Here is a 23,181-nt window from a genome sequence, read left to right on the forward strand (position 1 = left end):
CAATACCCGTGACAATTTGTTCATCTTACAAAATGGCCATGTGAACATGACAGGATTCCCAGACTATTATAGATATCCATTTTTGCAAAGATTTTTTAAATTTTATCTAGACGTCTTTTTTTTCTTTTTTAAGAAATGCACGGTGACGACTTATGCATATTGCCCCGCCCACTTTTTACCTCGGAATTCTGGTGTAAAATAATTAGAATGTTACTATAACTCCAAAGGAAGCGACAAAATGCTAGTTGGATTTACACCAAGGGGTAAATGTATCAAGCTGAGAGTTTTCCGGCGACTTTGAAAAACCAATCAGATTCTAGCTATCATTTATTAAGTACATTCTACAAAATGATAGATAGAATCTGATTGGTTGCTATAGGCAACATCTCCACTTTTCAAACCCATCAGAAAACTCTCAGCTTGATACATTTACCCCCAGGGGTCCTCATTGCCAATCCTCAAATACCCCCAACAGTTCATGTTTTCAGGATTTATTTAATCATGCACAGATGAGTTTTGATGGGTCAGTAATTATCCCACCTGTTTACACAGACAGAATTCCTGAAAACATGACCTGTTGGTGTTACTAGAGGAATGGCGTTAAGAACACCTGTTTTACAATAGATAATATAATTACTGGTGACTGTATATTGCAATACCTTTTGTTGACGCCTGACAACACATCTCAAAGGAGAAGTAATGCAATATTACAGTTTATTTCATGTGTTGTTCGGGCTACTGTTTGTCTTGTATTTAATGTTTTCCATAGATTAAAATAGCCGAATAAAAAAGTTTTTTGGCCACTTTAATTTTGTATCCATGTCTTGGCATAAATGTCTGCTCCATAAGACTACCTCGCCACCTAGTGGCTGAAAGAGCTTACTGCATTATGGGAAACCTTAGCCTGGTTGCTAAGTAAATTCTTGTATGTTTTGTGGTTAGAATAACCTTCCTTTTAGGTCCTGACTGAGGGGCCTCTTCTGTAAAAGACCAATATTTGCAAGCTCCAAAAAAGCAAGTTTGGAGCATTACCGGAGTAACACAAAAGAGTTGTTTAGAAATTCGTATCCCGGTGATGTACAAATTATTGTTATTAACTTTTCTGCTTTAAAGGTATCAAAAGATAGTAGTCTGAGCTGTCTGCTAGCAGATAGGCTGCGAGAACAGGCTTCTAACGCTACGTTACAGGTGAGGACAGAGTACAAGGCTTTGTCTACATTTTTAACGGATGTTGTTATTTCGAAAAGGGCTTTAAATGGAGAAAAAACAACTTGAGAATAAAAAAATATGCTGACCGTCCCTATGTACGCAAAAAACAGACCCTACATACTTGTTTTGCATCAGTTTTTTGTTTTTTTTTAAAGTGATTTACAGTGGACGGTGTTAGTCACTTAAGGGTTAACAGACCTGAATCTGCTCATATGATTATGGGCAATCATTTTGTTCAACACTATGGGCTGCACGTTGTACTTAATTAATAAGATAAGTATTCAGTATATTATGCATATTTAATAACACACAAGGTATTGTGTGAATTATAAGCCAGAGTAAACACAGATATGCCAATTTTGGAAAAATAAACAAACATTCATGTTGTGGCCCCTTGACTATAGTTGGCAGTTACACTTTTAATTATAGTTGGCAAGTTGCACTTTTAGACAAGTGACTTATGGACTGGGCAGCACGGTGGCTCACTTCTGGTTAGCACTTCTGCCTCACAGCGCTGGGGTCATGAGTTCAATTCCCGACCATGGCCTTATCTGTGTGGAGTTTGTATGTTCTCCCCGTGTTTGCGTGGGTTTCCTCCGGGTGCTCTGGTTTCCTCCCACACTCCAAAAACATACTGGTAGGTTAATTGGCTGCTATCAAAATTGACCCTAGTCTTTCTCTCTCTCTCTCTGTGTATGTTAGGGAATTTAGAGTGTAAGCTCCAATGGGGCAGGGACTGATGTGAGTTCGCTGTACAGCGCTGCGGAATCAGTGGCGCTATATAAATAAATGGTGATGATGATGGATGCAGAGATTTCTGGTACGGAGTCAGGCACTAAAGGAAGGATTGGTCAGGACAGATCGGATTACTGAAGCCTGGATATAGGAGAGGGGACACTATAGTTAGAATTTCTGCCACGGACTCTGCCCGCCGATTCGTCCCAATGCACTGTGCAGTGTCGGCTCTTTCCTGCGCTCTGACAGCAGAGCGAGACGCTGCGCACAACGGGAGGGATTGTGAGCCACCCCGGCAGCGCAATGAGCAATCTATTTTTTTCACCCCCCCTGTTTGTGTAATAAATTCCTTTCACTCTGAGATTGTGTGACAAGGTTCTTAACAGCATGTCACTCGGCTGTATGGTGTGAGCTGGCAGGTCTGTAACGAATCAGACATTTCCTTTCATGAGCCTTAACTCGCACTAGGCCGATGAAAGGCCATAGCGGGTTGCTAGGGGATACAGCACGTGTGTGCCATTTGCAGCTTGTTATTACATAACCTTTCTGTTTTTTTGTTGTTGTTGGAGCTATGAGTGGCGCTTCTATATCACTATGGTAACAGCAAAGCCTGCTGGTCTCAGGTGGCATTAGCGTCTGAGGACGTCACGGATTTATCCTTCAGAAGCCACAACACAAAAAAATAGCCCAGATGCAAAAGATTTTCTGATCGCCAACTCCAGTTATATAAAAATAGCAGTGTATTATATTTTTATTTTTTATGATGCCAATTTAAATCCACGCCAAAAGTGGCATTATAGCGAGGGTGCTTTATGGAGAGGGCAAAACGTCATGGAATGAATTCATGTGAATGTGCTTTTGTGTAGAGAATATACCTGGTGATAAGTGGCCATTATTTCCTTGCATGCTCTCTATCACCCTTTATCGGCCCAATTCAGCTACGCCACCCGCCGCACGTAGGAACCTCAATTTTGTTTAATAACTGTGCCGTTCAATCTTCTCTCACCTATCGTTCAGGCTCATCTATAAATCCCATTTCACTGTGCGTAGGACCTACAGCCCAAATAATTTTCACTGTCCCAAGATTTTGCCTCTTACTTAAAATATAAGATTTTAGCTGGGTACACACTACGGGTTTTTCGTCCGATAATCGGCTCAACCAGCCGACATACGACCGGTCGTTCGATAGTCGGGTCAGTGTGTGTAGTGAAACGATGGACGAAAGTCTTCTCAAATGGTCGATAGTCGCCTCTCTTAGTTGGTCATAACGTTCAATATTTTCCTTCCAATCACCTTTCCATCGTGTAGTGTGTATAAATTTACGACCGATCCACAATAATCCTCCGATACTTCCTCGAGCTGGGGCTCCGTTGGGTACGTGTGCGTGGAAATTTCAGATGCTTGTACCTGTCCCACGTGGTGGGGTGTCCGTACATCGCTGACTTGTTAATTAGATGATTATAACGGAATAGCAATAGCGTAGTTTATTGCATTGATGCATCTAGCATATGACAGCCAGTTTAATAAGGTGTAGAGTTATACCAACCCTTTACATCTATATTGGCAACCTATTCATATTTACCCTTTCTAAACGTATACCTGTATAAACTTTATAAACTAATATTAACCTTTATTAAATAATATTTGTAAGATACCCAGAATTAGCCGCACCGTGTTAATGCAACAGTTTTATTGCAGAAAAGTTTTCAAAAATATTTAGTGCAGAATAAGTACTACACTGTGAAGGTGCTTTGTGGCAGAACCAAACAGCAGAGACATTTCAACAAAATTCTTCACAAGCTTTTTAATTTTTTTCTTGACGTCACTTATAATCTCTGTTATTTCTTTAAAATAATCGTTTGAGTTTGCACCGTTTTTTTTCTTGTATAACTTCTTTCATATGTCCGTATTCTACATACATTTTTTCTTCTTTGATAACAGGTTTTACATTAGTTGTATCAGTGGTATCTAAGCTGCTCTTATCAACGTTAATTCTTCGTTCTGAAAAAAACAACCTATGTTACAAAGCTAGCTTTTGCATTGCTTCATGTCATTAAAATGAAATAAATAAAATCCTTCAAACAGGTACACTACACGTGGTACTCACTTTTTTTTATGTTTCTACGAATTCGCACCATTCTCCAGTGGTTAAGTACTTTTACCATCATCTCCACCTCTCTTGGGCTCATTGGCTTTGCTATTTTAACTACCGTAAATTTTCTTCTTCTTCCTCTTCTTCTTTCTTCTTCTTCCTCTTTTTCTTTCTTCATCCTTCTTTCTTCTTCCTTCTTTTTCTTCCTTCTTTTTCTTTCTTCCTTCTTGCCTATTTCTTCATCTTCCTTATTTCTTCTTTCTTTCTTCCTTCTTTCTTTCTTCCTTCTTTCTTCCTTCTTCTTTCTTCTTTCCTTCTTCTTCGTTCTTCCTTCTTCTTCGTCTTTCCTTCTTCTTTCCTTCTTCTTCGTTCTTCCGCCTTCTTCATTCTTCATTCTTCCTTCTTCCTTCTTCTTGCTTCTTTCTTCTTCCTTTTTCTTGCTTCTTCCTTTTTCTTCTTTCTTTCTTCTTTTTTCTTTCTTGTTTCTTCTTCCTTTTTCTTTCTTCCTTCTTCTTCTTTCTTCCTTCTTCCCCGACCACAACTTCTTCATATTTTTCCGGGCCTTCTAGCACCATCTCTGCCTCCATGGCTCCAACCCCCACCAACACCTGCCCCTCATCCGCCATCTTCTCAAGTCCCTCGGCACCAGACAGGCTCCTCTGTAATTTTATACACTCACACATGGCCATTTGTTTCTGCTGTGGACCAATCAGCGATGATGCCCGACAAAATGGAGCATTGTGGGTGAAGACTATTTGTGCATAATAACCTAGTATATGGAGAATTTTAGCTGAATTTTGTTATCTTCTGTTTTTTATGCGCTTTTGGGTGTTAACTATAGTGAAAGCTCTGCCCCTTTATGCTAATGTCTTTGGTATATCATTACATGACCCGCATATTTCGCTTCAGTGTGTACAAAATTTAAATCGTTCATGACAACATGGCTGTAAAAGTCGCTACTGGGACGGTCGCTCTTCCCTTTATCGTCTAAAACGAGGCTTAGTGTGTATGTAGTCTACAGACCGAGCAACCGGACCATCGATCGCTTGTTAAATCGATCGGTATAAAAAGTTGGTGTAAAATTAGGCCGTGTGTACCCAGCTTTACAGGGTTAAGGTGCCCACCCAAGCAATGATTTTTACTTGTGATAACGTCCTAGCTTGTGGCATAATGTATTATTACATGTACAGCACATTAATAATATAAAACCACGCAACCAAACCAAAAGGACCACTGACAACTATGATCAGCCACGTTTGATCATCCTGGTTGGCTGGCCCTATGTATGGCTACATGTGTGTGGGTATCAATCAAACTTTTTATTGCACATGCTAAAAATCTCCAGCGTCCTATTTAGATTGTTCCGCGTGTGCACAAACCATTCAGTTGTAAGATGTTTCTGAAATAAATCATTCAAAATTCATACAGTTGTTTCAGGTGTGGGCAGGTTAAGGCTGCCACCCACTGGCATCAGAATGCCAGGTTTACACTAATATAAACATGTAAATGGGTATGAGAAGGTGGCCTGTTGGTTGAAATGACTTTGTGCCAACTAACACTTGCTGTCGGGACCTTTTGGCTTGTGGCACATTTTTCCGACGCTGCCTGCTTCATTTATCTGGCTCATCGGAAGTGAATGCATTGGGGTCAATTTAAATAACCTGCATTCATTCCACCCCCCTCGCCATCGCAATTACAAGCGTTCCAGGGGCAAACGCAGGGTTTGTAGAGGTCGGTTTCCACACCACGCCACCAGTGGGCGTGACCAGCATGCATGGGGGCGTGACTATAATATTAGACATTGCTTGGCTGCTCTCCAACTCTTCCTATCCCCATAATATACATGGGCAATGCTGCGTGTACTACTGTTAGGTGCACGCAGTACTCCCTTTTCAAGCAGAGCTGTGTGAAGCGGGGGCAGGGTCCAGCCACCTCAATTATACAGTGGCCCAGGCTTGGAGGGGGGATTCCAGGCACTAGGCAACCCCCCCCCTCTCTCTGTTTCCCTCCCTCCGTAAGAAGCACAATAAGGAACATGTTCAAACGTGGGCGCATCCCCATGACTTTTTTAGCATGTGTACCTTTTGTGGTACTGGAGAGCTAGTACAACCATGATGATGATACTACAGCACCCTCTAGCCAGCTTCTGATTGGCTGTTTTGTGTTTTGACCGCTCCAGCCTACAGCACTTAAATCATTAGCGCTGCGGTAATATTATATTGAGTTGCGAGCGCCTATTTGCTTTACTTATCTGGTCTGATGTAAAGAAAGTGGTATATATTTTGGAATATATAAAGGGAAATGTCAAATATTAGAAACGACCTGTATAAAAGCACTAGGGACTGTGGTTCTTAATTCACAGAATTCCCAGTAACTTTTAATTCCCTTATAATTAACAGTAGGGGGGGTGCATTATCCTGTAGTGTTTACCAAGGAATAACTTTTCGGTCAATCTTGAGCTCTACAATCCATGTGTTTATCCAAATAAGCGATGTACCGATGGAGAGGACATGTAAAACGGATGCAATTGTGTAAGTTGCGTTTCTGAGAAACAGATTGCATTATTATGCCACACACGCACCGTGGACTGTAGGGGGGGGGACCCACAAATGCACGGGGAGAACATACAAACTCCACGCTGACAGCATCCTGCGTCAGAAATGAAGGCAGAGCGTTATATATCTTGAAGCTCACAGGATAAGTCCAACTTTTTAGGAACTTTTCCTTTTTTTTTAGGGGTTAAATTGCAGATACAATCCCTGTCTTATCTCTAACTTGTGGTTAGATACACACTCGAGCAGAGTGTACCTAACAAGATCCTTATGGATCCAATCCTTCATCTTCAAGGAGCCCTCTGTCTACGCCCGGCCCCACCAGCCCGTCACAGACTCAACATCATTGTAATTGAAGTTTAATATAAGTCTTTCGTCTGGCTCTCTTTGTGTACTGGCCCTTGTAGGAAGCTGGCTGGAACAGCGTTTGTCTGTTTCTCTTCCACCGGCTGATTTCTGAAAGCCCAGGAGCACGAGGTTTGGCTCTAATGAGCAGAATAAAATCCACGGCCCCTGAGACTTCTGCCTGTTACAGAAATTGACTTTTTCCCTTTTCTTGCACTGAAGAATGCAAAATTTGTCCCAGATACCAACCCCAAGGGAAGGACAAGAGTGCCTTGATCTAAAACAACACTGTAAGCCATTATAGCATTCAAATCAACTGGGATAAACTGTACTCTGCCGCATATTAAATAGAATGTAGTGTAAGCCGCAAAGATGCTGTAACCCATAGCAACCAATCATGCACGTCCTTATTACACTGTGTTCGATGAAACCTGGCGTCTGATTGGATATCGAGGTTACGGTACTCTTACTATTCTCACCAGGATAACAAATGAACAATTTGCAGAAAATGCATTTGGGTATCATAATAATTGTTCATTTTATGGTCATAAATATGTAATATGTTGGTGAACCTAAACTCCCTCCGTTATGTGTACTTTATTTAGAGAAATATCCCCCTCCGATGAATAAAGAATTCTTATTACTTGTCCTTGTCAACCATAAATTGACCTGTAGGTATTTCACCTTTTTGGTACAAAAGGCTGATTAAAAATACCAGGATGTGTGATGGTTCTCCATAGGGAGTCACAGGCTCAACCTTTGATAAGCTGGTTATATATCAACACTAATAAAAGTGTCTGATTGGCTTCTGTGCGTTGTAATGGTGCTATCCGCAGTAGGTTATCAAAGTGGAACTCTAAAAGAAAACTGTTATTTCATATGTTGTAAAAGACATGCACAATATTTTATTTAAGAAGACAGAATGGTTCCAAGGGAAAAAATAAATAAATTCAGATGTGGTTCGCCACTCGCTGCCATATTTCTCTCAAAGTTACAACTCTAGTCGCCCGACTTTTATCTAGAAATATACTGCCCTGAATGCACTGTGTAATACAGTTAACTTTTTTTTATTTTAAACTAGTTAATAGGCAACAAAACCTAACATATTTATTGCTGTTTGAAACTTTTAAGGCAAAGTTAGCGCTCCTGGACTGTCGCAAATTAGATTGAGATCTCCCACACTCTCTCTAGAGAGAGAACAGTTACTTTTCCCCGCAGGGGGTGCTTAAATGCCTGCAAGGTGGGTGAAGACGTGGCGTGATAATGTAATGTACGTCATTGAGCAAGGCCCATCCAGAGGAGCTCTGAGCAGGCAAGGCCACGATGACACAATTAGCTCATCCTAAGCCTGGTCCTGTCTGCTTAATAGTGCGAATCCCGCTTCTTCTTTTCATTCTTCCCCTCCTTACACATTTCCCGGATGGAAGTAGTCAGATATGTTGTAAGGTGGAGTGAATCTGTCACCTACACAATCGAGAGGCGGCCATTTTGTAAGCTGAACCAATATTTATGAACCGATTTCAGTTTATCAATTCATCAACAACTCGCGCCATCGCTGATGAATGAGGCTCCTCGTTCCTAGTGAATGGTGAGGCTGTTGGGCACAAAATGTCTGCCTCCGCCATGTGTAGCTGGTCAGATTCACGGTAAAGCTGACTTCTCAGTCGTTGGTGTGTTATGTCCTGCGTGACCTATCATAAGTCCCATCTGAGACATAGCGTTTTTATTTAGTTTTTATTTTTACTCTGATGATGAGACGCTCTAACCTTCAAAAGGGCCGCATCTTACCCTTAATCTCAGTAATAAGTTAAAATAATACATTTAATCAAAGAAAGATTATTATTATCTGTAATAACCTATCAGCAGACATTTTAAACAAGTGTTATAGGCTATAGCAAACAAGTCTGACAAAGCAGGGAGGAGCTGGGGGCTGCAGGTGAAGGCTCATGGGGGCCGCAGGTGAGGGCTCATGGGGGCCGCAGGTGAAGGCTCGGGGCCGCAGGGGAGGGTTCGGGGGGCCGCAGGTGAAGGCTCATGGGGGCCGCAGGTGAAGGCTCGGGGGGCCGCAGGTGAAGGCTCAGGGGGGCCGTAGGTGAAGGCTCAGGGGGGCCGCAGGTGTAGGTTCGGGGGGCCGCAGGTGTACGCTCGGGGGGCCGCAGGTGAAGGCTCCAAGGGCCGCAGGTGTACGCTCGGGGGGCCGCAGGTAAAGGCTCCAAGGGCCGCCTTCGGCCCACTGCTGTTCTAGGTACACTTAGAATTTGTTTTGAGAAACACTGCTGAAAAAGTTACATATAAGAGTACTCCTGTGTAACCAGAATGTTTTCCATGGTAAGCCAGAGACCTGAGCCACTGTGAACATGTTGACATTTCACAGACAAGTCCCCACCAGAAATTTTCCGCTGCAGCGAAGGATTCTGGGTAGCGGGATGTAATAGCGGTGAATCACCTTTCTGCTTGTTTTGCTGTTTGTGTCGACTCTGTTTCAGCTTGTCCGAGAACAACGTTGTCTTGTTAGTGTTTAAAAAAAAACCAAAAAAAAACCTGACTTTGCTCTCTGCTTTGCAGCTCTGTCCTAGGTGTCAGAAGCTGGGAGCGACCGTGGGCTGCAACCACAAGGGATGCCCACAGACCTACCACTACACATGCGCCATGGAGGCAGGTGAGATTGGTGCAAAGCATTCTGGGTAGTTGGTGTTGAAGTCATTGCAGTGCAATCCTCTGTGCAAGTTGATTCCTAATTCCTACAGAGGCACCTTTACAGTTATTATCTATAATATAACCCCCCCCCCCCATCCCCCCCCCCACCCCCCACACACACACACACACACACACAGTCTCTACATGTGCACATACACTATATGGGCAGCCTTTTTTCAGTGACATCATGGCTGCATCCACTGACATTAAATTATGACTCCCCCTCCCCCCCTGCTGTTAGCATGGACTTCTTTTTCATGCAAAAAAAAAAAAAAATATATATACTTTGCTGTCTTTGACACGTTTAGGAACAGATGTGTCTGGTTGACTGTTAGGACCACGTCACAAGGACATTATTGTGAAGGAAACATATTTAGCCCCCGGCCACCCACCGTTGCCCACTGTTCAGGAAGTGGCAATCTCTTTTTTCCTTACTGCTTCTTGTCTGCTGTTTCCTGATCTCTCTGTGGGGACATAGGTGGAACCCAGCCAAAAATTACATTGAGACCACATTTCACGTTCCAAACTCCCTTTGACCTAGGAAAATAGGACCTGCCTGCTTTAATTTGTTCTTTCTGTCATAAAGTTTAATAAAACGCTTTTTTTTTTCTTTTGTGTCCCTATTGCAAGCGTGAGCTTGTCAGCAGTGATGTCAAGGCATGCAAAGCAAGTTATGTGGCATAGCCCTAAAAACACAGATAGAACATTTTTACTTAATTAACCTTCAGTTATTTTCCCCAATGCTATAATAATAGGGACATATCTTGTTTTGTTTTGGTTTTTTTTATAAATTATTAAGGGTAGCAAAGCAGACTCCGAATAAAATGTTTGAAAATAAGATTGTGGTTTAGGGGTGATCTGGAACCCCATGTGAACCGGGGTGTTTGTGTTATAATTATCCATTTCCATTGTTCGATTCAGAGATTTATTTGTAACATTATTTTTTCTCTGTTTTAGGCTGCTTATTAAATGAAGAGAATTTCTCGTTAAGATGTCCCAAACATAAGGTATTGCAAGATCTGTAATGTCATGTTCTTCCCTTCTGTTTATTTAACCAAATGTCATTTGCAGCTCAATAAGCGGTATCCCCAAATACAGCTATTTCAGCGGACAGTAGAATGGTTCTAGAATGATGAACATTCCGTCCTGATTAGAGTTGGATCAGACAGAATTCTGATTGGACGGTGGACCGTGTCTGTCGATAACTACTTTGGGCCTAGGGAGCCAGCTGTAATAGGTTTAAAAAAAAGTGTCAGGATACGCAGACCAACATTCATTTCAATGGGGATCTGTTAATGAAGAGATATCACTTTAAATCCGTTTGCAATGGAACCTCTGTGTGTTGTTAATTCGGTTGAGGATACTTCCACTGATTTGTTTTTGGTTTGCAGACATCATCAGTCATTGAAGAGCTTGGCTGTACAGTAGTTACGTAGAATGGGCAGTACTGACATTAATATGTGATTACAAATCCTTTGGGGGAGTTTTTTTTTAAAAAAAATATACTATTACCAAAATATTGCCATTGACAGAAATAGGGTGTTGTACCACATAAGATAAAGGTGGAGGTGTCTGCTAACACAACAACTCTAATTTTTTAATTTTATTTCAGTAGATGCCGTCATTTAATTTGATCTACCCTAGAAGCTTTGAGAATATGCATTTTTTTTTCTTAGTGTGTAAAATATCAATAAATAAAATAGTGGGTGACAGAAAATGACTGCCTCTATTGTGTTCGTGTGATGGGGGAGCTTTGCCAAAAGCGTTGCCACAATAGTTTGCCAGCTTATTCATTTATACCCCTTAGTATTTGACTGCAACCCACCAAGAAAATATTTGTTCAGTTCTCTGCAATACCAGATATGGCCAATAGGTGGTGGCACTTCTCCGTGAATTGAAAGTGATCTGTGGGGAGAATTAGAATTTTGTTGATAAATATATAATATAACATACTGCAGGTGAAAACTTCAGCTCACTCTTAACCTTTCAGCATTAAAGTCACTGTAATAAGAAGAGGGGTTAAACGGAGTGATGTCATGCAATCAGTGAGCGGGGCCTGTTTATTTATGTTATCTTGATGAAAGCTGTGTTCATTTGAGTCAGGGATGAATTTTCTGAATTATAATAGAACAGTGACTACATAAATACCTATACATTCTGATTTTCAGTGGTCGGATTGTGGATCATTGTGCTCTGGCTAATAGTTATTTTCTTTTATCACTCTTTTTTCCCCAGAGGCACCTGGTGTAAATTATCTTCGTAATAAACAACACCGTCATCACACACAAGATCTTTCATTCACCCCTCTCCGCACCGTCACGTCGCGCCCGGAGGGGGAGAATAAGCTGCCCGCCACCATCGTAGCGGCAACCGAGGTGCCGCAAGACAGAGAAATGGCGGGATACTACGGAACATCCAGGGGACATGAGTAATTCTATGGCCCATTTACGTGACTCTAAAACCAGGAATCTCACCTACAAAACAGTAAAGAGGGGGCGTTCCTATCTGTGACGGCAGGCTGTGATTGGGCTGCAAAGCCGTTAACCTGAAATCAACACCGTTATTGGATTTGATCAATGTGTGACCTTCTATTGCTGTTGGTCCGGAACAAGCCCATGTTAGGAGAGCTTTTAAATAATCTGTAAAATCGACGTAAATTCATTTTCTCTGTTTCCAACCGTTGCAACCAGACACAGATCAAGTGGGATGTCCGGGATTTGTAGTGTTCCAATACCCGGTTCAACCTACCGATGCTCGTCTCCGAGGCAGCCGAACTCCGCAAGAGCCGGAGAAGGAGACGGCTCGCTCTCTTGACAAGATGGTCGACAAATGGCTCCAGAACGGATCACTTATGCTCTCTTCGTGTCTCAAAAGAGATTTCTTCAGGAAAGAGACAGAGTACTGCCAAACTAAAGGGATTTCTGAATGTTCATCCCAGCCGATGTACGTTACGTGTACTAAAACGACATCACGGATCAAATCTTACAATCCCCAGTCATAGCTCTTATCACAGTGTCTTAAGTTGTCCTTTGATGCCCTCGTCGGCCATTTTGACTGCTCCGAACTCGGCACCACTTCTCCAATGTCTGTGCGTTATTTCATCCATCCACCTCTTGCTGTGTCTCACCAATTCTGGTTACTTTTCAAATATTCTGGAGTGGAGCACATTAGCAGCTGCGAGAACTGCAACTACTACCGCAGGGCTATCTCCTGAGAGGTCATCTGAACACTACATCACGTCACTAGCTGTGGCCTCTATGGCTCTACCACGAACGCAGGCCCTGCTGTACATATCAAGTGTTTTGACAGTCAAAGTATGGACAATGCCTCATTTTCTGGTGTGTGTATATATATATGTGTATACATATGCATATATATAATATATGAAGACTGTAAGTGTTTAACCCCCGTGGCTGCCGGAAGGCCTGCAGGCGTGCGTCTCTGCGCGCCTCCTCCTGCAGCTAGAGAGTTAAAGCTAGTGTTCTTTTTAGTAAAACTGCTTCACACTGAAGACTGTGTGTACCGAGCTTTCTAAAAGATGTTTATTTTCTTTAAGAGTAAAAGAGGCTATTGGGAATGTCAATAAAATCTACAATGAACCGTTGACACGTCTCCTGTGTGGGCCATCTTTAAAAATTGCCCCGTTTGACGTATTTCTTCCTGTGAACATATAGTGTTGGGTAGAGGCTCTTGTTCTGTATCGCTGCTAGTGCAAGAAGACCATTTGTTTCCCCTTATAGCAGTGTGTCGCAAACCTGGTATCTGGGTTTAATTGCTTTACTGTCCAAAGCCAACTTCTCACCTCCTCCAGCTTACTGAAGCTCCCTCTATTTATCGAGTCATGGCTGCTGTCCGGATAACCAAAAATAAAGCCTATGATTGGTTAGCAGCGTAAGTTGCTTCCTATTGGTTATTATAGCAACAGCTACGGGCTGATCAACTTGTTTCTCCCACACGTAAATGAAAGTGGACCTGTCACGTACATGAGACAACTTCTCTCGTGTCCAAGGCTGTAGACAATTTCTCACCTCCGGCTTACTGAAGCTCCCTCTACTGATCGGGCCTCGGCTGCTTTTGTAATAACCGAAAGGAAGCCTTAGTTTGGTTAAGAGGTCAGTCTATTAATTCACTAGTGATATGAGGGATGGAGCACAATGGTGGAAATAAATGAAAATCAGATAAAAATATAATTAAAACTAAATTTATATATATATATATATATATATATATATATATATATATATATATATATATATATATATATATATATATATAATTATATATAAAATGGGATTCAGATCTTGGTGCCGGTTGTTGTCCTCCCTTAGACCAGCTTTGGGGAGAAGTTGTACTCCAGTTCCCAATCCGATGCACCTTGGTCTGTCTTATTATCTAAGGGTGACAGACTCCAGCCAAACTCCATAGCTATTTTCCTGTATTGGCACCAAAAAATTAATCCGTATGGCAACTAGACAGAGAAAATGGTGTGTCCCAGTTTGGTGCTTCAATAAAATAAAAGGCCGTTTATCCATCATGAAATGCTCCCTACATTCTATTTCAGTAGGGTGGTTGACAGGAAGGTTGAAGGTGCGTAGGACAAAGGTAACGGCCATGATAAAAGTTCTTAGAATCTCCTAAAACTTTCATATATACAGCTGGGTGTGGGCCCGTCTCCCCTTTCAGCAGTGTGTCGCAAACCTGGGATCTGGGTTTAATTGCTTAACTGTCCAAAGCCAACTTCTCACCTCCTCCAGCTTACTGAAGCTCCCTCTATTTATCGAGTCATGGCTGCTGTCCGGATAACCAAAATAAAGCCTGTGATTGGTTAGCAGCGTAAGTTGCTTCCCATTGGTTATTACAGCAACAGCCACGGCCTGATCAACAGAGGGAGCTTAAGTAAGCTAGTGGAGGTGAGAAATTGTCTGCTTCATGTGCCTGAGGGTCCTTACAACATTTGGCTAGGGGACACACAAATGTCTAGTAACTACTACCCTCCATAAATCTTGTTCATCGCAATTTTAAACAAAGATGAGAAAATATTTTAATGCACAAGTGGTGATAATATCTGTAGAATCAGATAGTTCTGATGTTATCACTTCAGTGTTCTATAGGGAAACGTGTGTATTATAAGGTATATCGCACCCCCTACTGTAAATTATTATTGATATTAGAAGTCATCTCAGACTTATGTAACATATATATATAAGCACTCTGACCGCAGGCGTTTGCCTTTATATGGTCACAGAGCTCCTAATAACATCCATATAATTTACAGTAGGGAGAGAATTATAATTTCTGGAACGCTATCTAAATATAGGTAAATCTGCTTATACATGCAGCATAAGGTATTACTTACTTTGAAGAAAATAGGAGTGGTCCGCAGTTACTCAGAATAAATTATTACTGCTCTCGTAGAAACTTGTTAGCACCTTATAAAGGCCCAACCACCATGTTGGGGAATTGTGCTAAAATATCTTAAGGTTATACTGGAAAAATAGAAAACCCAGCTATATATTATGGAAGGATAACTGTCTTCTGGCTAAATGAGTCTTGTCAGATGCATTTGTGTGCTTGTGGTAGGGTAATTAGATTGCAAGCTCCAGTACGGCAGGGACTCGTGTGCCTGTAAACATCTCCAACATATTCCCCAATGAATAATAATTATGGTTTAATATTTACATAACAGAGGAAACCGCAGAATTGTCATATTATGAGTTTGGTATTTCACTCTTCAGCCATGTTCTATGGTGTCTCGTTACAGTATGTACCTGAGGATCTTTGTGAGTGGAAGTCGTACATTTATACTATGGTGTATATTTATTACACCCCCTAAAAGGAAAAGTGGAGGTGTTGCCCATAGCAACCAATCAGATCCAAGCTATCATTCATCTAGTACCTTCTAGAACATGATAGCTAGAATCTGATTGGTTGCTATGGGAAACACTTCCACTTTTCCTTCTTACAAAGTTCCGTAGATCTACCCCTATATGTCTGTGTTCCTGTAGGTTATAGTTACCAATAACGACCAATCAGATGTTTGCGCTGACTGCACCCTCTCACCCTTATATCTGTGTGCAGGAATAATAAACAGACAGTTTGCAAAGCAAAAAAAAAACTACTTTATTTTATTTTTTTTCTTATAAAAGAAAAATTATAAATATCTCTTTAATAAATCCTCTGTACAAAAAAAACACTTTGGAAACTAAGAAAATAAGATTTGAAATGAAGTAATACAATCAGGTGAATTCCCAACAGTCAGGAACCCTTATTATTATATATACATGGCAGGCTAAACTCTCATTGTACCCCATTACCCCCAGAAGGGGGATATCCAATGCTTGTTACTGCCACAAAGAGGGAGGGAAAGTGACCTAGTTTCTGTGATCATTGAGTTGTGACTTTTTTTTATTTTTGTGTAACTTTCTCTTGTAACTGTAGGGAACTTACACCTTGGGCTGGTGTTACATACATGTCCCAGGCACTAATGAATCCATGCCAGTCACCCGGACACGACACATGTATGAAGCCGTAGCCACGTCTAGAGAATAGTTCATTTTGCTGATTTCACTGGAGGGCAGCAATACATAACTGGGTTATCGTAACACTGTATGGAAAGGAGCGGCAGAACATTTTTTTTCTTCACCTAGAACAGTGTTTGGCTAACTTGTGACACTCCATTTGTTGTAAAACTACAAGTCCCAGCATGCTTTGCCAATATATAGCAGCTTATTGCTGGAAGGGTATGCTGGGACTTGTAGTTTTACAACACCTGAAGTGTCACAAGTTAGCCAACACTGACCTAGAAACATGGTACGTTATGCACAGGGAATTGATGAAAATATGAATTCTGACAGACATTGGTTCAGACCACAAAATGGCTGCCTCCATGTGTGTGTAGAGGACAGGTGCAATGATTTTAGCCCCTCCATACTGCCAATACTATAGGCAGTTGCAGCTAATGCCTCTACCAGGTCTTAATAAAGTTAGTTCTTCCTAAAATCCCAATTTGTGTCCAGGCTTAAACCCTTGCAGCACAATACCCCTCCAGGCACCAATAGTGAACAGAGGAACGCCTGCTGGGTGCATTCTTGTTAATATCACTTAAAATTATTACATATTTTTGCTCAGTAGAAATGACTTCATACAATCTCATTATTCCACCATGTTGTTAAGTTACATCCCACATGGCACCAGACTGGTCGGTGACCTCGTGAACCCGTTTTCAAAATATTATTTCGTATAAAAAAGGAATTTTGCAAACATTTGTGCCTCTTTAAAAAACACCAAAGAGCAGATGGCATTAGGGCATATCTTGTATTTCTGTACGGTATAGGCAAACCTGTAGATAGAAGCTGTTCTAGTGCTATGTGATTATTTTTCTGTCGCTGTGCAGCAGCCGTCACCTCACGTCCTGGAGGCAGCCATTTTTTTGTGGGCCGTGACAATGGAGTTCAGCCCACAAAATGTCTGCCTCCGCTGTGCTTAGGCAATAGTTGCGTTTTAAAATCATCATTTGGAGCTATATAATAGTTGGCGGCCATTTAAACACGGTCGCCGCTTATTTTACAAACCGCTAAGTCTTCATGAATACTGAAGGGAAGCCAGAGCTGTGACCCGCTGATCACTGAAAACCTCTCGGGTCCCGATACAAAGGGAGGTTTGCGGGAGGCGCCTCTAACTGGAGGTCACAGCGGTCCCACTGCCCAGCGTCAGGATAAATTGCTGACAGTCCTGCAGTGTGCGTTTGTCACCGAGCTTCTCCAGCGTGCGGGCAGCTTCGGCCAGCATGCCCACCCTTTGCCCCGGGGCAGACAGGAATGAAGGGGGCAGGTAGCGGCAGGCCAAGAGGAGGGCTTCAGCGTGCTCCCGCGGCGTTAGGGTCGTCTCACGGGTGCCTGGTGGGAACAGAGATAATGCTGGCAAGTCAGGGACCGCTACCACGCTCACTCGCTGGAAACATATTACTCACACATTAAAGGGGAACTCTACCTCAAGAAGATTCTAACAACAAGATTTGTTTGTTTATTTTCATTGCTCTTAGATAATCTTATTTCTTTGCATTGATATACTTGTTTATACTAATCAGATGTGTTCTATATAATAATTACATCTGCTCAGACAATAGAACTCTTGGAATGTTGGAGTTGCCCTTTTTAAAGTAACTGCATATGAGATCAGTAAATGGTGAGGACATGTCGTCATGTCAGTAAGTTTGTGAATTGTAAGGAAAAATGTGTTTGTAATGTATAGAAGGTAGGATGATAAATTGCATCAGAGTTTCATGTCTGTATCCAATGTAAATGGTCAGAGACCATTAATTTCACACCCTCATTGCAAAATAATATACGAAAAACTTTTATCATTATTAAATTGCAACATCCAGTGAAGTAAAAGATTATATTTTTAAACCGTTTATAAATTATTATTAATGGTGCCTAATGATCTCACATCATCAGGTAAAATATACCCCCCCTACTGTAAATAAAAACAATGGACCTGATTCATTAAGGGAAGTTAAGTAAAGAAATTGAGTAAGTAGTCTCCTGGACAAAACCATGTTACAATGCAAGGGGTGCAAATTAGTTTTCTGTTTTGCACATAAAGTTAAATACTGACTGTTTTTCATGTAGCACACAAATATCAGTGTACAAATAAGCCATCATGTATTTGTGTGCTACATGAAAATACAGTCAGTATTTAACTTATGAATCAGGCTCAATACGAGAAACCATTGAGCTCTGTCCCATGGTTCGTACAGGATCCATCGACACGGACCACTTGGCCACTTATCTACCGCTACATAACTACGTCCAAAAAACATTCCCAATGAGTCTGTGGGGAAAACAGTAAGAGGAGGGCTTGTGGGGATCAGAGGGGTTCACAAAGCTTTGTCCCAGTGGATCCCGCCCTGAGACCATGTATGTACATGTATTGCCAAATCTGACAGACTGTAAGCACCACGTTCCCCAGGACATATGAAGCACCCGTGTGGAAGTAGCCCGAGTAAAATACCAGCGTGGTACCTGTGATGCAGATGAGCAGATTTTATCAGGTTATTAAGAGGAAGAAGCACCCGGGGTTTTCGATGATCCGTTAGCATCCAGATAACGGTTTTAACAAACCTGATCATGAACATAAGTAAAACGTTCTTCACGTTACATCCTTGTCCACAATCTATTTTCTTAAAAACACAATATGTGGATTCTAACGCGTCTCTTTACAGGCACAGTTCTTCGCTCCATCCACACACAAACTATTGAACGGAACGTGGTGAAATCACAGAGCTCATTAATCTCTAGGGTAAACACGTCCTCCAAACTCACTGAAGCGATGGATGTACCAAAATTATAACATATTGCATCCACCGCTTCAGGGAGTACGGATAGGAAGTTTACCGTCTAGAGAAATTATCTGTATAACAGTTCCCCGAACAAAGATTAGACCATGGGCTGATCCTGACAACACAGGTTCACACACACCCAGTGGGGGAGGGGGGGGGGGGGGGCGTAGACTTTTTTTTGGGGGGGGGGGGGGGGGGGGCTAAACCAACACACTTTAAAATACAGTCAATCAAACCATTAAAAGCTGGTTGTATAACAGAAGCATCACACAATGTGCCTCAGGGATTATGCCGGTTTCTGGACCCATTCTTCCCGCAAAAGACTGGCTCCTCAGCTCAACTTACGATGGCGCCATTTGGTAAACGTAAAGAGGAAGCTACAGTCCGCTCTTAACTTAAAAATGATTTAATAGAAAGAAGCAACGCCAATATATATTTACAAGCACTCAAGACATTACATTTCTCACCATTAAACTATTTCTACGCCAGAGCGGCATATGATGTACCGAGAAAGTATCTTAAATAAAAGTGCAACACTTTCCCAGTGACTAAAACATGACTGAGTATCTCTACACGTAGCTGTACGGGCTCCAGAGATGGGTTTATGTCAGGGAAAGAGGTTTCTGACTATCTGTAGAGTAGACATTAGTTGGTCCAATGTAACATCTAAAAGATCCAGGGGTTGTATGGAGTTTATAAAATGTATAGAAAACCAACCGGAGACCAACTCTACTTTAAAGATAGGTTGTTGTGTCTTTTCAGTCTAATTCTTTACTGCTCTGGGGGGGGTTCAAATTGTTAATTTGCAGCAGAGCTAGAATAAGTAATATATTGCAAAGCCGTCTTCTCCACTACTTAAAATAAGGGGGAGAGGAGTCCCTTTCTTCTGTGATGACCTCCTGCATGGCTGAGCACAGACTCCTCTCTCTGCTCCAAATTGTCCATGGACAGAGGCCTGTCAGCGCCAGGAGGGGGCGCAATAACGGACAACAGACTGTCAAGTACTTTAATAAGTCACTGATCGACGGTTACTGACAGGGCATTGTCGGGAGGGTCACACTGCAGCTGACCAGCCGCGCTATATCTGTGGATAAAAGAGAAGCAGCTTCAGTATCACCTGCTCGAATATCTAGTCTAATCGTCCCCTGACGATCCTGCGTCCTGCACACAACAGCAAACAGAAGCTCTAAGGTTCTAACCTCGGATGGTGAACGGTCACCCATGCCTGCTGCCTGCTCTCTTACGCCCCCTTCCCCACGAGATAGCATTTAACGACATTGTGCGATTAGCATAAAATGTGCTATAATTCACAGCTACCAATCAAAAACGAACGGTGCAAGTTAAAATGGCCACAAGCAAAGCAAACAAATTGCACAGATCTGGTCTTTCAAAGGTCGTGCCGAGAGTCAAAGCGTCCGGCTCAGCCGATAACATGAGTCACTGGCGGAAAGGTTCTAATTCTGCCCGGTCAAATCTGATGGGCGAACAAATCTGTGAGACTATATAAATGTTACTATGGATTTGTCGTCTGATGCGGCACCGTAATTCCTGGCTCAAACCGATTCATTTCTCTTAGTGCAATTATATATAAAACTACAAAAGAGGATTCTGGTCATGGTTTGTGACTAGATTGACCTAAGCCCCCTTATTCCATGGAAGCAGAATACGTGGCCCCCTCCTAACTCCTGCTGCTTCCTACAACCGCCTCGTTGTAGACCCCGGTTACAGCACACCAGTGCTATCCGCACAATGTTACTCGGTAAGATACGCAGCAATATGTACAACATGCTCCACAGCACCACATTAGTAATCTCCGGTTAATATTCATGCATTGCACTCCCGCCAACTAGGTTACACTATTCCTTCCTCCGGGAAACGATGACACCGGGGTTGCGATTTACCAGAACTAACCACTAAATGTTTCTGTTACCAAGTATATTATTCGTCTGCACTTCCCTCTCCGTCATCATACATCAGCTTTTTTAATTTATTTATTTTTAGAGTGCAAGCTCTTGAGATTGTCAGTAAGAAGATAGTCATCCTGAAATATCCAACTAATTAACCCCTTCCAATGTTTTGTGCGGAGGTGGATACAACGCGGAGGTAGCGGTGAGAGGGGGAAGCTGTCATCACAGTGCGATGTATGATAGTAAGAGAAGGGGGTATGATGTCACACAAGCTCAAGGGTCCGTGGAAACGCTCCTTACCTTCTTTACCCGACGGAGGTACCCTCCTGCGCAGGCTCCGGTCCAGCAGCTGATGCGTCCGTGTCGGGCTTGCCCCGGCCATTAGTCGAGATGTGGCTTCATGCAGGAAAACCTGAAGGGAGAAAACAGTCGTCGTTATATTATTAGCTCTTGTATTATATCTGTGACCAAAACCATATTCCCGTACATGGCCTCCAGTATCTTTAACGACACTATGGATTCTAGCTCCCGCCTGTGCTTCTCAGCGGCGTATTTGTATCATCAGGCATAGATGTTTATCTCCGTTACCCTGGGGCAAGACACAGCTCTTTATTGGATACAATACTAGCTCGAGAGCAGCTCTGTGCTGGATGATATAATAGACACGGCTGAAAATCACGGATGGAAGCTAGAAACAGGAGCGCATTTAGTCAAAGAGACATTGGGGCAGCACAAGATAGTAAGTCAAAGTTATATGAAGGTGGAAACGCCTCTAAAAAGGTGCAATTGTCACTCAATTGCAACAGGCTGTTATTAACGCTGATGCAGGAGGCTGGACGGCGTGATAGTCAGCCCGTCACTTACACAGCCGTTGTGTGCGTTATATTCGTTCTGCGGCCATACTTAAGGAACCAGCGCCCCTGGTTACATATCGCACCACACTCACCCTGCGCATGGCGGGCCGGAAGTACTGGGCTAATCTGCGCAAGCTGCTGAGGTCCAGCTGGAAGCCCCGGAGCTCCTGGGGAGACGCCGGGTGGATGAGGTTCGGCTGCTGCCCCGGAGAGCTCTGCTGCTGCTGCCAGATGTTGGTTCTGGTCACCAGGAGAAGGTCACACATGAGAAGTTGCACGGCCTACAAGAAGAAGAGGAGTATTGTATATAATATATTGTATCACTGATCTCACCCGGGAACGCTCTAGTTATTATTTGGAATATTGCGCCCGGTTCAGTGCACAAAATGCAGCTTTAGGAGTCAGCCCGGGTGGTTGCAGCCATTTGTGGGCAAGGAACTAGCGACAGATTTCGTTTCATGCAGTCGTTATAGTGAAATACATCCCCTTTCTCAAGGACAAAGACGTGTGCGCTATTTACACCCAGCCAATAAGGCACCTACATCAGTACGTTGTGTGGCCATGTGACATGTAACCGAGAAATATTGTAGACAGACATTGTTCATCCGTAGATGTAAACCAGAGCCCATAGCAAGGAATGTAAAAATCACACGCAATATACATAATAAAATCGGCCAACTGCTGCTCAGGAAAACCGCTATAAGCTGTAGTAGAGGGGTAAAGGGTGACACCATAACTAGCCACCAGCCACCCAGAGGTGCCCCCATGTAAATGCTGAATGCCAGCCGTGAGAATAACGGATACAAGAGACACTGAGCTGAATAGCCGGCCAGCGGCTCACACACATACAGTAACACAGAGTTTTTGGTTACACCTGAGCAAGAGGTTTAGTGCCGAACAAACGGTAAGAGCAGCCAGAGAAGCAAGCGGCTAGTTAGCTGGGTCTTGCTAGGATCTCCTCACAATGCAAATAGCTGTTGTATACAGTTTATACATTAAACGATAATAAGTAAATGAGGGAGTACAGCAATAACGAGTGAATAAAATGGGTTAACAGGCATAAATTGTTTGACATACTTGGTATGGGTGGCTTTGTAGGCCTTAATGGAACCATGCCACTACTCATAACTGGTCACCCATAGGGTCATCTCCTAAACAAACACACCGGCACCCTCACAGTCAGGGAACTGGCCGAGTCGGGTCAATGCAATGGGCTAGAACCCACCAGGTGTCAGCCCACCAAAAGGTCACCTCAACAAGGCAAAGGATGGACGGGGCGGCTATAAATTACCCACAGTAGGCTCATAGGAAGCAAATCCCAAACACTGTTCACCAAGGCCCTTCACATAGCCCCAGGATGTAGACGTAGTCCATGTCTGTCTCTTCGAAGTGACAGCGGTGGTACGTGGACCACGCAACGAAGGCTCGGTAGAGAACTGTTCAGCTAGTT

The 23,181-nt window shown here is 42.6% G+C and overlaps 2 protein-coding genes across 6 annotated transcripts in view; one reads left to right on the forward strand and one right to left on the reverse strand.

The window, feature by feature from the left end:
* RAI1 (retinoic acid induced 1) overlaps window positions 1-13,234 on the forward strand; it is a 113,987-nt gene extending 100,753 nt beyond the window's left edge. For both annotated transcript variants that reach the window (XM_075179200.1, XM_075179201.1), the window contains exons 3-5: window positions 9,499-9,592; window positions 10,588-10,637; window positions 11,866-13,234. In XM_075179200.1, the coding sequence (XP_075035301.1) occupies window positions 9,499-9,592; window positions 10,588-10,637; window positions 11,866-11,880 (159 nt within the window). In that variant the 3' untranslated portion in view covers window positions 11,881-13,234. The remainder of the gene's footprint in view (window positions 1-9,498; window positions 9,593-10,587; window positions 10,638-11,865) is intronic.
* Window positions 13,235-15,738: 2,504 nt separating this feature from the next.
* Window positions 15,739-23,181, reverse strand: part of SREBF1 (sterol regulatory element binding transcription factor 1) — a 31,265-nt gene continuing 23,822 nt past the window's right edge. For 3 of the 4 annotated variants that reach the window (XM_075179203.1, XM_075179204.1, XM_075179202.1), the window contains exons 17-19: window positions 21,824-22,012; window positions 21,178-21,289; window positions 15,739-17,525 (exon numbers count right to left, since the gene is read on the reverse strand). In XM_075179203.1, coding sequence (XP_075035304.1) covers window positions 17,305-17,525; window positions 21,178-21,289; window positions 21,824-22,012 — 522 coding nt within the window. In that variant the 3' untranslated portion in view covers window positions 15,739-17,304. Of the gene's footprint in view, window positions 17,526-19,161; window positions 20,055-21,177; window positions 21,290-21,823; window positions 22,013-23,181 lie in introns of those variants that run through there. The other variant, XM_075179205.1, reaches the window with a different exon arrangement.

The sequence above is a fragment of the Mixophyes fleayi genome, chromosome 7 (assembly GCF_038048845.1).
Source record: "Mixophyes fleayi isolate aMixFle1 chromosome 7, aMixFle1.hap1, whole genome shotgun sequence".
In the NCBI taxonomy this organism is placed as follows: domain Eukaryota; kingdom Metazoa; phylum Chordata; class Amphibia; order Anura; family Limnodynastidae; genus Mixophyes; species Mixophyes fleayi.